Below are 12,500 nucleotides of genomic sequence, written 5' to 3'. Positions count from 1 at the left end.
CAGCATCGTGGCATGAAAACAAGCACGGTGACCCCCTCTTTTTATTACCTTTTTATCATCTCCTTGTACTGTAATGTCATCATACCAAGTTTCATCGGAAATCTATGACGGGTTCTTTTACCCGGGAATCACCTTAATGTAAACGATTCCAGATTAATGAGGGAGAACCGTAATGCTTAGTAAGGGACCAAAAGCGGTGCAGGTACTGGATGTCACATGCAACCTCTTTCCCCCACCCACACTAACAAGCATGTGCGTAGTGAAGTTCTTGTTTGTCTGATAGGGGAAAGAGTGACCACCGAGTTGAACCGGAGGGAGCTCACTCGCGGTATGTACTTTTTATCCTATCTGATATATTCCACCTGGCCAAACGAAATAGGTTATCTAGTTTCTAACGGTTGATTTTGAATTCATTTTTACATTAATTACTATATATGAAATTATATTGTAGTTCTGAATTTATTGTCACTAGAAGGTGAGTTGTCATCCCCTTAGCAGTCGATTTGGTTTTAAATCTTGTTCGCTCGAAACGGACGCGGTATTTTCTAAACCATTCTTTCTTTTTCAAACAGAGGTGGACAAAACGGAGCTGGAGCGTCAGTTGAACCCCATTCACAACCGCAGCCACAACCGCAGCCTCAAACGCAACCCAAACCTCAGCCCGCTGACAGTCCGCCAGATCCTTTGCCTGAACCGAGACTGCAACCGCAGCCCGACCCACCAACGTAAGTAAGTCTGTCAGACAGTCATTCAGTCAGACACTCATTCATTCAGTCAGTCAGATAGATTCTTAACTTTGACGCTACACGTAAATGATAACATGTTTTAAGCAACTTTCAGTTGTGTATTCAGTTTAGTCAGGAGCCCCAGATACGTACCTATGGGCTCCTTGTTCAGAGAAGTCTAGAGTTTTAGTCATTTGGGTGAATGACCTTCTGAACCCGATTTATTTTGTAGACGGACAACCGCTGATACTGTAAGTGCTGGTGTAGAGACCTCAAATGGAGAGTCCACCTCAAATACTTGCAACAGATCGCGACTGGGTGAAGGTGAAGGAAGACGGAATCCCGTCAGCGACGCTGATTTTCGAAATAATTCAATCAACTTGAAACCGGATGTGAATTCGACTGAGAACGGTACAAAACAAGTTACTTGATCTTGTCCGTATTTTTGAACCGCTTATGAACACTTTTTTCACTCGTTTTTCTTTTTTTTTTTTTTTGTAGTTGGACAGCTGAAGACTACAACTGTTGACCTGCTCGTTGAAGAAAATAAAAAGGATCATAAAACAGATGGTTACGAAATTGAACAGCTGATAATCAGAAGAGGAAAGGTCTTTGACGTCACTGTGACGTTTGACAGAGATTACAATCCAGGCGATGACGTAATTTTAGTACAGTTAGCTACAGGTAAGTTTTTTTATCATGGCAAAGTGGAGTTGACGAGAACTCCAAATAAAATCCCGCGGGACTTAATTAGCTCGAGTCGTGAAGCTGGTTTGACCCTTTCGCTGATGCAATGAAAAGGCTGCAGAGTTAAAGGAAAACCTTGTCCGGGGCCGTTGTCCAAGGCGTCTTCGTCGTTTCCCTCTCCTTAACCTCACCGCTGAAAATTATACTAATAGTGTATTGTCACTCGCCAACAAACAACATTAAACACTACAAAAGGACGGTTTCCAAACTTCACGAAAAAGATAAACATTTTAAAATCAAAGCTTAGGCCTAAATTATTAATGTAGCTTAGGCCTAATTACTCTTCAGCAGCGACATTCTATGGTAGAGTTAAGGTGGTAAAGCGGAAAGAAGCGGTTCCTATAGTTCCGGGTTCAAATCCAATCAACGGATATGACTTTTTATTTCCTTATTTTCTCTGCTATCACAAATCCTGGGAAACAGAGTCCAAAATTCACGACAATAGTGAATTCAAAGCGAATTAACAATTCAGGATAATCGTGAATTCGTGGGCAAGAATGTGTTGCTTTCAACATAGCCGCCATGTTGAAAGCTAGAGAAAACAGAGGGGACAAGGTTGACCGCCTCGCAGCTGCTCTTTTACGCACCAAAGCTTTTAGATTCCGTTCACTTCTGTTTAGCGCGCATCATGGCGTTTTACCGTTGGTATGTTGCTTGTTGTATCTTATAATAACATTTTATGTAATCATTTATTTGTTAGTTTTCCGCTAACGTTATTATGCCGAAAGGTGAGATCTGCTGAAAGTTTGAAAGGGAAAGGAGAGATTGTGAATGACATCATGATGCTCAGGCAGTTTCCTCTCGTCGTTCAAGGTTGAGCGCATCTGGCCCCAGTTGTTCAAACGACGGATAGTGCTATTCGCCGGATAATCACTATCCATTGGATAAGTTATAGCAAAACCAATTGCGCTATCCAATGGATAATTATTCATCTGGTGGATAGCGTTATCCACCTTTTGAACAACTGGAATAAATGTTATCTGTGTCTTTGTAGGCAAACGACCTCAGGAAAGTAAAGGATCTCTGACGAGAGTCTCTATTCAAGAGAGCCTAACTCCTGTTGCATGGGGTATGCAGATTAAGGAGGCCGGTGGAAACACTGTACGTCTGTCAATAATGCCTCCAGCTAATGCCATTACTGGTCAATATGAGATCTTCATAGAGACGAAGAGCAAAAATTCATCTGGAGAAATATTAACATATCGTTACAAGCACGAGGAACAATTTTACATCTTGTTTAATGCTTGGTGTGCAGGTAATACTGCTTTAAGCTCTCACAGTCCTTTTGTCATGTCATCGATAATTCGTTCAATTCAAAGTTCACATAATTTTATCTTCATTTCTTAGAAGATGCAGTTTATATGGATAGCGAAGAGGAACGTGAAGAGTATGTGCTTGAAAACCTTGGCTACATCTGGAGAGGAACTTCTTACTATAAGAGTAAACTTGCTTGGAAATTTGGCCAGGTACGATGTTTACCTAAATTGTGCATGAAATACATGGAGGTGGGGTAAACCCGGGTAGGTGGAGTCGAAAAATGGCTCGCGTTTCCGTGCCATCATTGCCCCCACGGGGTCCCAGGTGACCTTTCTCGAGGCTCCTGGGTGGTTGCTAAGTACTTAAACAGGCAAAATGGTGGTTGAAGGAGGCATTTTGGCGGTTAATGCTCTTTTACTCCCACTAGCTTCTCTTGCTTCAACGTTTCAGACGGGAGAGGAACGGGTACGCAAATATGTTATCTCCCCACTTTTAAACTAATTTTTCTCCCTCCTCCCTAATTTTTCGGCCGTTTCTCCCTGATTTTTCACCATTCTCCCAGATCAGTACTTTGTCGGGGTTATGTGACGTAATACTACCCTTGCAGTCTACATTACTTCCGATATTATGGCCGTTTATACGAAAGAAAATAAGCCGCTGATGTACCTGTCAATGTAAGCCTCCTCCCTAAACCGTTCCTCTCTCCTCTTTTCAGTGCTGTGGCTTCTTGGGGTGCAGGGATGGCGCAGTGGTTGGAGCACTCGCCTCCCACCAATGTGGCCAGGGTTCGATTCCCGGTCCCGGCGTCAAATGTGGGTTGACTTTGTAGTTGGTTCTCTCTTTGCTCCGAGAGGTTTTTTCTCCGGGTACTCCGGTTTTCCCCTCTCCTCAAAAACCAACAATGCTAGATTCCATTTCTATCCGGAATGCACGGACACATGTTGAACGAGCTCCTGAGTGCTCTTAAGCTGTTCCGTGGGTAAACAAAAGAAATCCACTTCCACTACCATTATCGCTCTTAATGCCGCAACGCCTCCGCCAACCAGGTGATCTGGTGACGTAATCCGGAGGACTGTGGAGAAAAATTTTAACGCCGTATTCCACAACCGCGCGCGGCCTTATTTTCGAATTCAAGGTTAGATCTCGTCGGGTCTACTAGAATGTTCATTTAGTAACAGGAAATGTGGTAGACACGGAATAATCTGTTGAGTTTTTGCGATGGATATTCTGCAGGGAGTTTGAAAACAACGCCTAAGGCCGCGCGCGGTTCTGGGATACGGCGTTAAAATTCTTCTTCCCAGTCCTCCAAATTGCGTCAGCAGATCACCTGGAAAGGCGCTATATATCGTGACACTTGCCGACCCCGAGTTGTCGGTTTTCCCCACCTTCAAGCGTTTACATGGCAAAATGCGACTCCGGCTGCGACCCCGGTCTAGGATTGACCCCAATTAGATGCCCGAGTCTCTGGGAATACATCCAATTAACGTCAAAAAGTGTCCCGCAAATGTTGCTCTTTAAGTAAAGATTAACTGCTGCATTTACCCAAAGCTAAAAATTATGCTAACCTTTATCCTTACCTTGTTGTTGAAAATAGGTAGCAATTGCTTTGACTTAAAGGGACACTTCGTGTTGGATGTCAAAATTGAGCATGCATCTAATTGGAGTCAATTCTGGGCATAATTTACCGGGGAACCCGCCTCGGTGGGTTATCTCACCTGTCATGTGAATGCGAGGCAGAAAAAAAAAGTAAGAGTTTATATGGACAGCTAGGCGGGTTACCTCACCGCCATGTAAACAGGCCCTAAGTGTGCAACACCTCCCGACTCATTGCATTGTGACCAGCGATTTCTCGTCGCAGCTGGTTATGCAGCGAAACCACAAGAGCTCGGCCGAGTGGGAAGGATGGCTTTCCTTCTCCCTTACAAGCTCTCCACGGCTTCGGTATGTACTTGACTTCTGCCAGTTGGGCCAAAAATAGAAAGTCTATGCACAGGTTAGACACACGATACTTATGTAACCAAAACCACCCACAACGTACAACGTACAACGTACGTAACCCTTTCCAACGTAAACGCCACAAAATAATCGAAAAGAAGCATTACATTGGTTGAAAAAAACGCCCAACACGTGAAATTTTCCCTTTGTCTTAACTCTTTAACTCGCTTGAAATGGGCTTTCTTCGCGCGGCGGCCATATTAACCATAGACAATAGATTTCGAGTTGAAATGTTTGGGAACGAATTTCGGTGCGCAAAAACAAAAGTTTTCATTCCCTTCGAGACTCAACATGGCCGCTTTGTGATTAAGGGTAAAGACTTGTTTCCATATCTCAAAGTGTCCTTGGACGTGAGGTGCCTGGGAATGAAATTAAATCACTGGAATCGGAATGCTAACAGTTAAGCCTAAATATTGTTTTAGGCCTAATTAAGCCTAAGGTTAGCATTTCTAAGGGGTTTGGGCTTTTTCAACAGTTACATTATAACCTCAGTCTGCATTTTACACTGACCGATTCCAGTGATTTAATTTCATTCCCAGGCACCTCACGTCCAAGGGCACTTTGAGATATAGAAACAGGTCTTTACCTGTGGTTAAGGCCTATTGTACAAAACCGATGTGTCCAAAAATGTATTTGGGCGCACGCCGATTTCAGTAAGGGTCACGAAGTGTTCCGTGGCTCTTCTCCCCATATTTATAGGAACGCAGACAATTGACGTCACAAAGTCTCCCATAAAACACTGCTCCATAAGTAAAGATAAACTGCTGGATTTACCCTGCTGCTCGATTGACCAGCCGTTTTATGCGCCTGCCTTCCTCCGCGCACACCACGGCTGGAGCATTTGTGTTCCCCAACACAAAAATAAGGTTACCCCGCCAAAACTAACACTATTGTCGGAAATAGGTAGCAAAGCTTAAACTTAAGGGCCACTTCGTGTTGGATGTAAAAGTCAGGCGTGCATCTAATTGCTTGCATTTTCAATGGACATAAGTGACAAAAGCAGAGCTTTCTTGCTCAGTTGCTGGCAATATCAATGCTATCATCAGTTGCTTAACATTGCGACTGGGGAGCATCTCAAGTCTACTTTTGTTTCTTGTTTGTTAACTCTAAACTAGACGATTTTTTAACTTTTAGTTTGATGACGTTGCGTTGTATACTGCGTTGTGGTTGCTGGATAAAGCTGAACTGCCTACCGTTGCGAGGGCCAACCCAATTGAAATTACACGCACCATATCAGCCATGGTGAGTAAAATATCGTCAACCGTAAGCCATTCAATAGATGGTAATTTCTTTTTTTACTTTCCGTATGAGTGAAAACTTGGTGGATCGGAAATAGAGAAGTTCGTCTTTGCGTCTACCGTCAACGGCCAATAGACAATATTCGTACTCTCAGTGTTGGATACTGTGTGTCATGAAACCATGAAATCTTGTTATGCTAACGTATTTATAAGTCGATAATTGTGGCCATTAAACACGGCAGCAAGGAATAAATTGATATTAAATCACCAAGATTTTCACTTATACTTTGATTGGCAAAACAGAAATTTTCAGTTCGGCGTTGGCAACTTGTCGTAAAAGCAAGTTTAATGTTAATTTAAATCACTTGACCATTGCTTCATACGAAGTGAACTCACTCTGCCTGTCTGAGGGCTCACTTTAATGAGTGTTTTTCGCTTCTTTCTCTTAGTGGTTCGACCTTATTTGTTGTTTTTGTGTCTACTGCGTTTGTACAGCTAGCTACTATGCTGAAAAAATTTTGTTAACGTTATTGATGATAAGCGATCCGTAATGCCGATAGTACTTTGGAAGACACGACGACTCCATCGTTCTTCAACGTCAAGACTCCTCGGGTTTGGGACGTCAATAACTAGACCCAGAAGGTTTTGCACAGGGGCACCCAACGTCAATTTTCGGAAAATATCTGTTCGGAAGACGATTGGAGATCTAGAATTTTCGAAACATTTGTTGTAAAAGTTCATGCTTGCCTGCCTGTCCTAGGATTTTCGAACATCTAAAATATGGTATAATTGACCATTTTTAATGGATTTTTACCCTAAAAAGGTCACCTAGAATTTTCGGGAGCTTTTTTTCTGGCTGAAATTTTCGAAAAGGTAGGTTTTGATCCCTAGAATTTTCGGATCACTAGACTTTCAGCTAGGAAATCCGAACAGATGAAACATTTTTAGGGGATAAAAATATGCCTATATCTACCGATTAAATACTAGAATACGTCTGACAATGCTATGTTTAAGTGGTTTTGAGCTATAATCTCGTTGGGTGCCCCTGTTTGCAGTCCGCATTAGAAGAAACAAACATTACGGAGGATAAAATTAATACTTTGAAATTCGACTCCATTTTCGTGGACTAAGAAGCACAGCAGCCCATTATAAAACGTGGTACGCGATGAATACTTGAAGTCCAAAAGCGATTGTTTCTTCAGCAAATTTCTTTGAAGGGGTCTTATCAAAATGAAACCCAAAACTCAAACATAAATCCAGTTCAAATGATAAGATCTATTTCCGTAAAGCTTAGTAGTAAAAGTCATGTGGGTAATATTTCATGTTCAAGATGTGTTTAGCATCCATTTTGTGTTGCAAAGAAAAAACTGTTAATTTCTGGTTAATTTGATGTGATGCATATGTGAAGACCTGGCCAAACGCTCGCAACATTTCAACACAACATCTTGGAACATTGTTGGGCACAACATGTTGCGTACGTTTGGCCACCGTGTTGCGATATGTTGCGTGCGTTTGGCCAGTCCATTCAACACATGTCGCAACGTCAGGCAACAAATCAATGTTGCAAGATGTTGCGTTGAAATGTTGCAAGCGTTTGGCCAGGCCTTAACACTCAATATCAATTATACAATGTTCAGATTTGTCGTCTTGTAAATCGTTTTGATATGACACAATAAATGACATTTGTACTGGAGATTTTTGTCAATAATGTAACAACAAATAATTCCTTACCTTGAAAATAGGATGAACCCGTCATGTCTTCACTCTATACAATACATCACATTAATCAAAACCATTGTTAATAATTCCACTTACAACAATCAAGACACACTTTTAGCAAGCTAACAATGCTTCCATTACTTGCCTTGTTATACGATTTTGCAGTAGAGACCCGCGTACGCACCTGTATGCGTACCTATCTTTTTGTGTATGTGCTTGTAAACATACGGGCATTTCTCTATTCGATCTCGTACTCGAGGCCTCTAATTATATGCCTCTAACGTCTTGATTAGTTACCTGTATAAATAGGTCACGACTTCTTGCATTGAACAAGAAAAGAGTATTAATTTTTCGTTGCTTCAATGGCACATTTTCAGTTTTTTTGCCACGCATGACAAAAAGGCTCAAAGCGTGGCCTATACAAAAAGAACAACACGAAGCTTTCCTTTCACAGGCTAATTCAAATTCTGGTGATGGCGGCATTCTTACAGGGCGCTGGTCCAATACTTATCCAGGAGGAACAAGACCAACGGCATGGAGTGGAAGCACTGAAATCCTTGAACAGTTCTGGGAGACAAAAAAAAGTGTGAAATATGCTCAGTGCTGGGTATTTTCAGGACTAGTGACTACTTGTAAGTAGTGAAAATGGTTTGCTTTTGAATCATTCTAGACCGCGCTGTGTTGTAAGACCGGTCGGACAACTGTGCGGAAGGTCAAAACTCCGACCTGACCAACTCTTAACTGAGGAGAAAGTGCTACCTTTGTAATGACATCTGCAAATAGTTAACCTCTCTAGCCTTCTCTGATAAGAACGATAAACAGTAGGCCCCGTCTCACCACCCTTCAATAGTCATAACCCCGTAGGACGCAAAAGAACCCACACACTATTCGCAGAGTAGGGCGGGAAGTTCCCCTCGTTGTGGTTTGTCTTCTGTGGTAAATCATGGTTGGGGAGGGGGGAGGGGGGGGGGGGGGTAAGAGGTCGGATATATTTTGTCTTCATCAAGCTACTCTAAAATCCGAAGGTATAGAAAGCTATGATGATGATGATTAACGACCAGGGGTTCACTGTGTTCCGACAACCACTACTGCATTGTTTTTATTTCACTTCTTGGCGGTTGCTTTGTTCAGATACGCAACGTATGTTGTTTATACTAATAGTAGAAAACAAAATATACCTTTCAGAGATCCGCTTTACATCCGCTGATCAACATACCTAATAAGCGGAGCATTGGTGAGAGCACTCGCCTTCCACCAATGTGACCCGGGATCGATTCCCGGATTCCACGCCATATGTGGGTTGAGTTTGTTGGTTCTCTACTCTGCTCCGAGAGGTTTTTCTGCGGGTACTCCGGTTTTCCCCTTTCCTCAAAAACCAACATTTAACAATTATTGGATGAGGTTGAGCATGTTAGCGATAATTATCAAGGCCAAAGTTTGTGTTATCTGCTGAAGCCGAAGACTGAGGCGGATAACACAAACTGAGGCCTTGATAATTATCGCTAACATGCGAAAACCGAATTCAATAATTGTTTTATTATGCATATTCCTTAGCTGAGCTCCACTATGACAAAAATTGTTTGTAGGTATGACGTAAGAGAAACAGAGCAAGCAAGAATTAGCTGCGTGCTTATAGCCAATCAAAATCGAGCTGGTGACACCAATGTATAATAATGTGATTTGTTCTGATTTCAGTTGATTTGTAGTCTCCCAAATTAGTAGAGCACTCTTGCTCAGCTAAATAACCTTGAGACTAAAATAAAGTGATTATTATTATTATTATTATTATTATTATTATTATTATTATTATTATTATTATTGTTATTATTATTTCCTGTAGAATCGTTTTCGCTTATTAGTAAAAATTGGAACAATCTAAGGGCCTCCACAGACGAGGCAAGTTGTTATCCATAACCTTTTAGTTGGCGATAACAAAACGTCATCGGTCACAAACTGTCAATCAGGTGATTGACTACAATTAGCGAAAATCAAGCCGTCGACGACAAACGCGGCCGTTTTGTTATCGTCTACTCCTTTTCTCCCGTCTGTGAGCAAAGTGTGTTTGGCAGCGACGCAAACGATTTTTGCAATCAGCGGTTCTTCATTTCTTGTCGCTATTTCCTATCAGTTGTAGATGCAATTAAGATGTCGACTACAATTAGTCGTTGATATCAACTTGCCTCATCTGTGGGGGCCCTAGAAAGATTAACAGGTTGATAATGATGGTTATCATGGTAATCGTTTATTTAATTGGGGTAGCGTAGCCGTTGACAGTTTTGAAATTAAACCTACGGTTCTTTACAAATCAAATCACATGATGGTCATTTGAGGAAAACCGGAGTACCCGGAGAAAAACCCGCACTCAGGGCAAAGCAGAGAACCAACAAACTCAACTCACATGTGACGTGGGGTCCAGGAATTGAACATTGGCCATATTACATTAGCTACAGAAGAGTACTCTCGTCACTTTATTGCACGGAGCATGTCTGCTTGGCAAATGTGATGACGATGAGTGTAGTGATGAGGACAGATGATGATGATGATTGCATTACTTTTCAGTGATGAGAGCGTTGGGAATTCCAACCAGAAGTGTGACAAATTTTGACTCAGCTCACGATATAGACAAGAGCCTGACAATTGACTATCATTTCGACCAAGAAGGAGAAGTAATTGACTGGAGGAACGACTCTGTTTGGTATGTAAGACCAACTGTGATTACATTGTACTATTCCTTGGTTTTCTTTGAAAACGGAACTTGCCCCACACGCTTGCTGTCCACACAGTTGTATTTCGTCATCCTAAAGTAGACGATGAAGTGAACTCGAGGCTCGTCGGGTGAAGGTCCACCTGTCACCTTCCCTCCCCTACCCTTCTTTGTCCACACACCCTCACCCGTACCCTTAAGTCGTTGCCTTAGCCTATCGCTGCTAGAGCGTTTCATTCGGAAAAAAGTCAGACAATTTATTGATTTATTTTGAGGAATTACCACGTGTGGAACGAATCATGGTTCAAGCGCCCTGATCTACCTGATGGTCACAACGGATGGCAGATACACGATGCAACACCACAAGAACTCAGCAATGGTAAGGCAAAGTTCAATTTCGTTGTTGAGTTAATTTGTTTGTGCGCAGGCCTGAATCCTCTTCTTTTTTTTTTTTCAAGGTGTTTTCCGATGTGGTCCAGCATCCGTCAACGCAGTGAAGAACGGAGAAGTATTTCTTCCTTACGACACGGGTTTCGTGTTCGCGGAAGTGAACGGTGACATTGTCTACTGGTTGGTTAACCCTGACGGCTCCATGACGAAAACAAGCAAACAGAAAAACGCAATCGGGTTTTATATCAGTACAAAGGCTGTTGGTGCACCTGAAAGAGAGGATTTGACTTTAGACTATAAACATTCTGAAGGTGGGTGTGTTTATATGCTCTCCCATTCTGTCTGTTCGTTTTGCATTGCGTGTCACTTTCTCCATGTCCGATTTTTCAGGCTGCTATTTTCGCGAAACCCCTGAGGGTTAAATTCAGTTGTCAAGCAGCTCTTTACAACGTCTAATTTGATTGGACAAGCATTGATGATTTGCATATGACGTCACGGCGGCCATGTTGTTGTACAGAACAATGCAGTAAAATGCCTTTTTGGAATTTGACTCTATTATTGTGCAAAACGTGTGGAGCCATTTTCTATTGTTTCATACAGCAACATGGCCGTCTCATCACGTGGATGCAAACCAAGAATAAGAGGTCTGATGCAGCTCTATTGAGTTAAGGATTAGGCTCCACTTTTTAATTTTATTAACTTTGCCAGTCAAGCTGGCAGAGCGCCAGAACAGCTTGCGCCAATTACTGTGGCCCCTTTTCTTTACCCTCCCAACCATGATACTCAACAAAATACAGACCACAACACCGGGAACTACGTGCCCTACTCTTAGCGACAAGTGTGTGGGTTCTTTTACGTCCCACAGGATTATAGACATTGAAGGGTTGTGAGAGGGGACCTCCGGCTTATCGTCCTTATCCGAGAAGACTTGAAAGTCTGAAAGTCATTGAAAGTCATTGTTTTCGTTGTATGTTTTAAGTCCCTAAGGTTTTTGAACCAACTACGGGAGCCGTTATAATACACTAGTCTTCTTTTTTAACATAAGAACGTTCAGGCTCAAATAAACCAAAATTTTCAGAACATACAATTTAACTGACATACCAAGCCGTTGAGAGTCAGTTAAGAATCTCTTTATTTTGCTCATTTAGTTTTTTGGTTTTTAGATAGATAGATAGATTTTAGATAGATAAATAGATAGATTTTATTGAAAACAATACACGGCAGCCAAGGGCTGAATTGCGTAAATAAAAATTACCTAAATATATAATAATGCTATATAATAAAGAACTATTACGTTCGAAAAGCTATTTACAAGATCTAAAAGTAATTTATACCGTATTTATATTAAAACTTGACTTAATAATAAAACTATTTCTTGCGCGTTTCGTTATTATTTTAGGAATGTCAAATTTGCGTGTTCGTCGAAGCGAATATTTGCAGGCCTGATGTGAAGGCGGCAATAATGCCCGTAGCCTATGATCTGAATCACTTAGGATCTCGTTGAAAAGCGTGGCACAAATATTACTGTGATGGACGCTAAGCGGCGCTATCTCCATGTGAGTAAGAGCTCCATCGTAACTGAGGCGAGGGCACATGATTTTTAAAGCCCTCTTCTGGACTCGCTCTAGCTCATTAACTAAATACTTTGGGAGTGACTAATAATACACAGGGATCGCATAATCTAAAACTGATCTTAGACAAGTGATGTAAAATAACCCTAAGTCA

At 41.7% G+C, this 12,500-nt stretch overlaps 1 protein-coding gene across 1 annotated transcript in view; it reads left to right on the top strand.

The window, feature by feature from the left end:
* LOC138007737 (protein-glutamine gamma-glutamyltransferase K-like) overlaps positions 1-12,500 on the top strand; it is a 29,772-nt gene that overhangs the window by 5,545 nt on the left and 11,727 nt on the right. Inside the window, exons 2-12 of the mRNA XM_068854798.1 lie at positions 284-328; positions 573-725; positions 958-1,136; positions 1,227-1,409; positions 2,467-2,727; positions 2,820-2,938; positions 5,859-5,966; positions 8,136-8,313; positions 10,241-10,376; positions 10,661-10,764; positions 10,844-11,086. Of these exons, the coding sequence (XP_068710899.1) occupies positions 284-328; positions 573-725; positions 958-1,136; positions 1,227-1,409; positions 2,467-2,727; positions 2,820-2,938; positions 5,859-5,966; positions 8,136-8,313; positions 10,241-10,376; positions 10,661-10,764; positions 10,844-11,086 (1,709 nt within the window). The remainder of the gene's footprint in view (positions 1-283; positions 329-572; positions 726-957; positions 1,137-1,226; positions 1,410-2,466; positions 2,728-2,819; positions 2,939-5,858; positions 5,967-8,135; positions 8,314-10,240; positions 10,377-10,660; positions 10,765-10,843; positions 11,087-12,500) is intronic.

This window comes from Montipora foliosa, chromosome 6 (genome assembly GCF_036669935.1).
Source record: "Montipora foliosa isolate CH-2021 chromosome 6, ASM3666993v2, whole genome shotgun sequence".
Lineage (NCBI taxonomy): Eukaryota > Metazoa > Cnidaria > Anthozoa > Scleractinia > Acroporidae > Montipora > Montipora foliosa.
The sequence above is the reverse complement of the archived record's forward strand: the minus strand, read 5'-3'. Positions and strand labels throughout refer to the sequence as shown.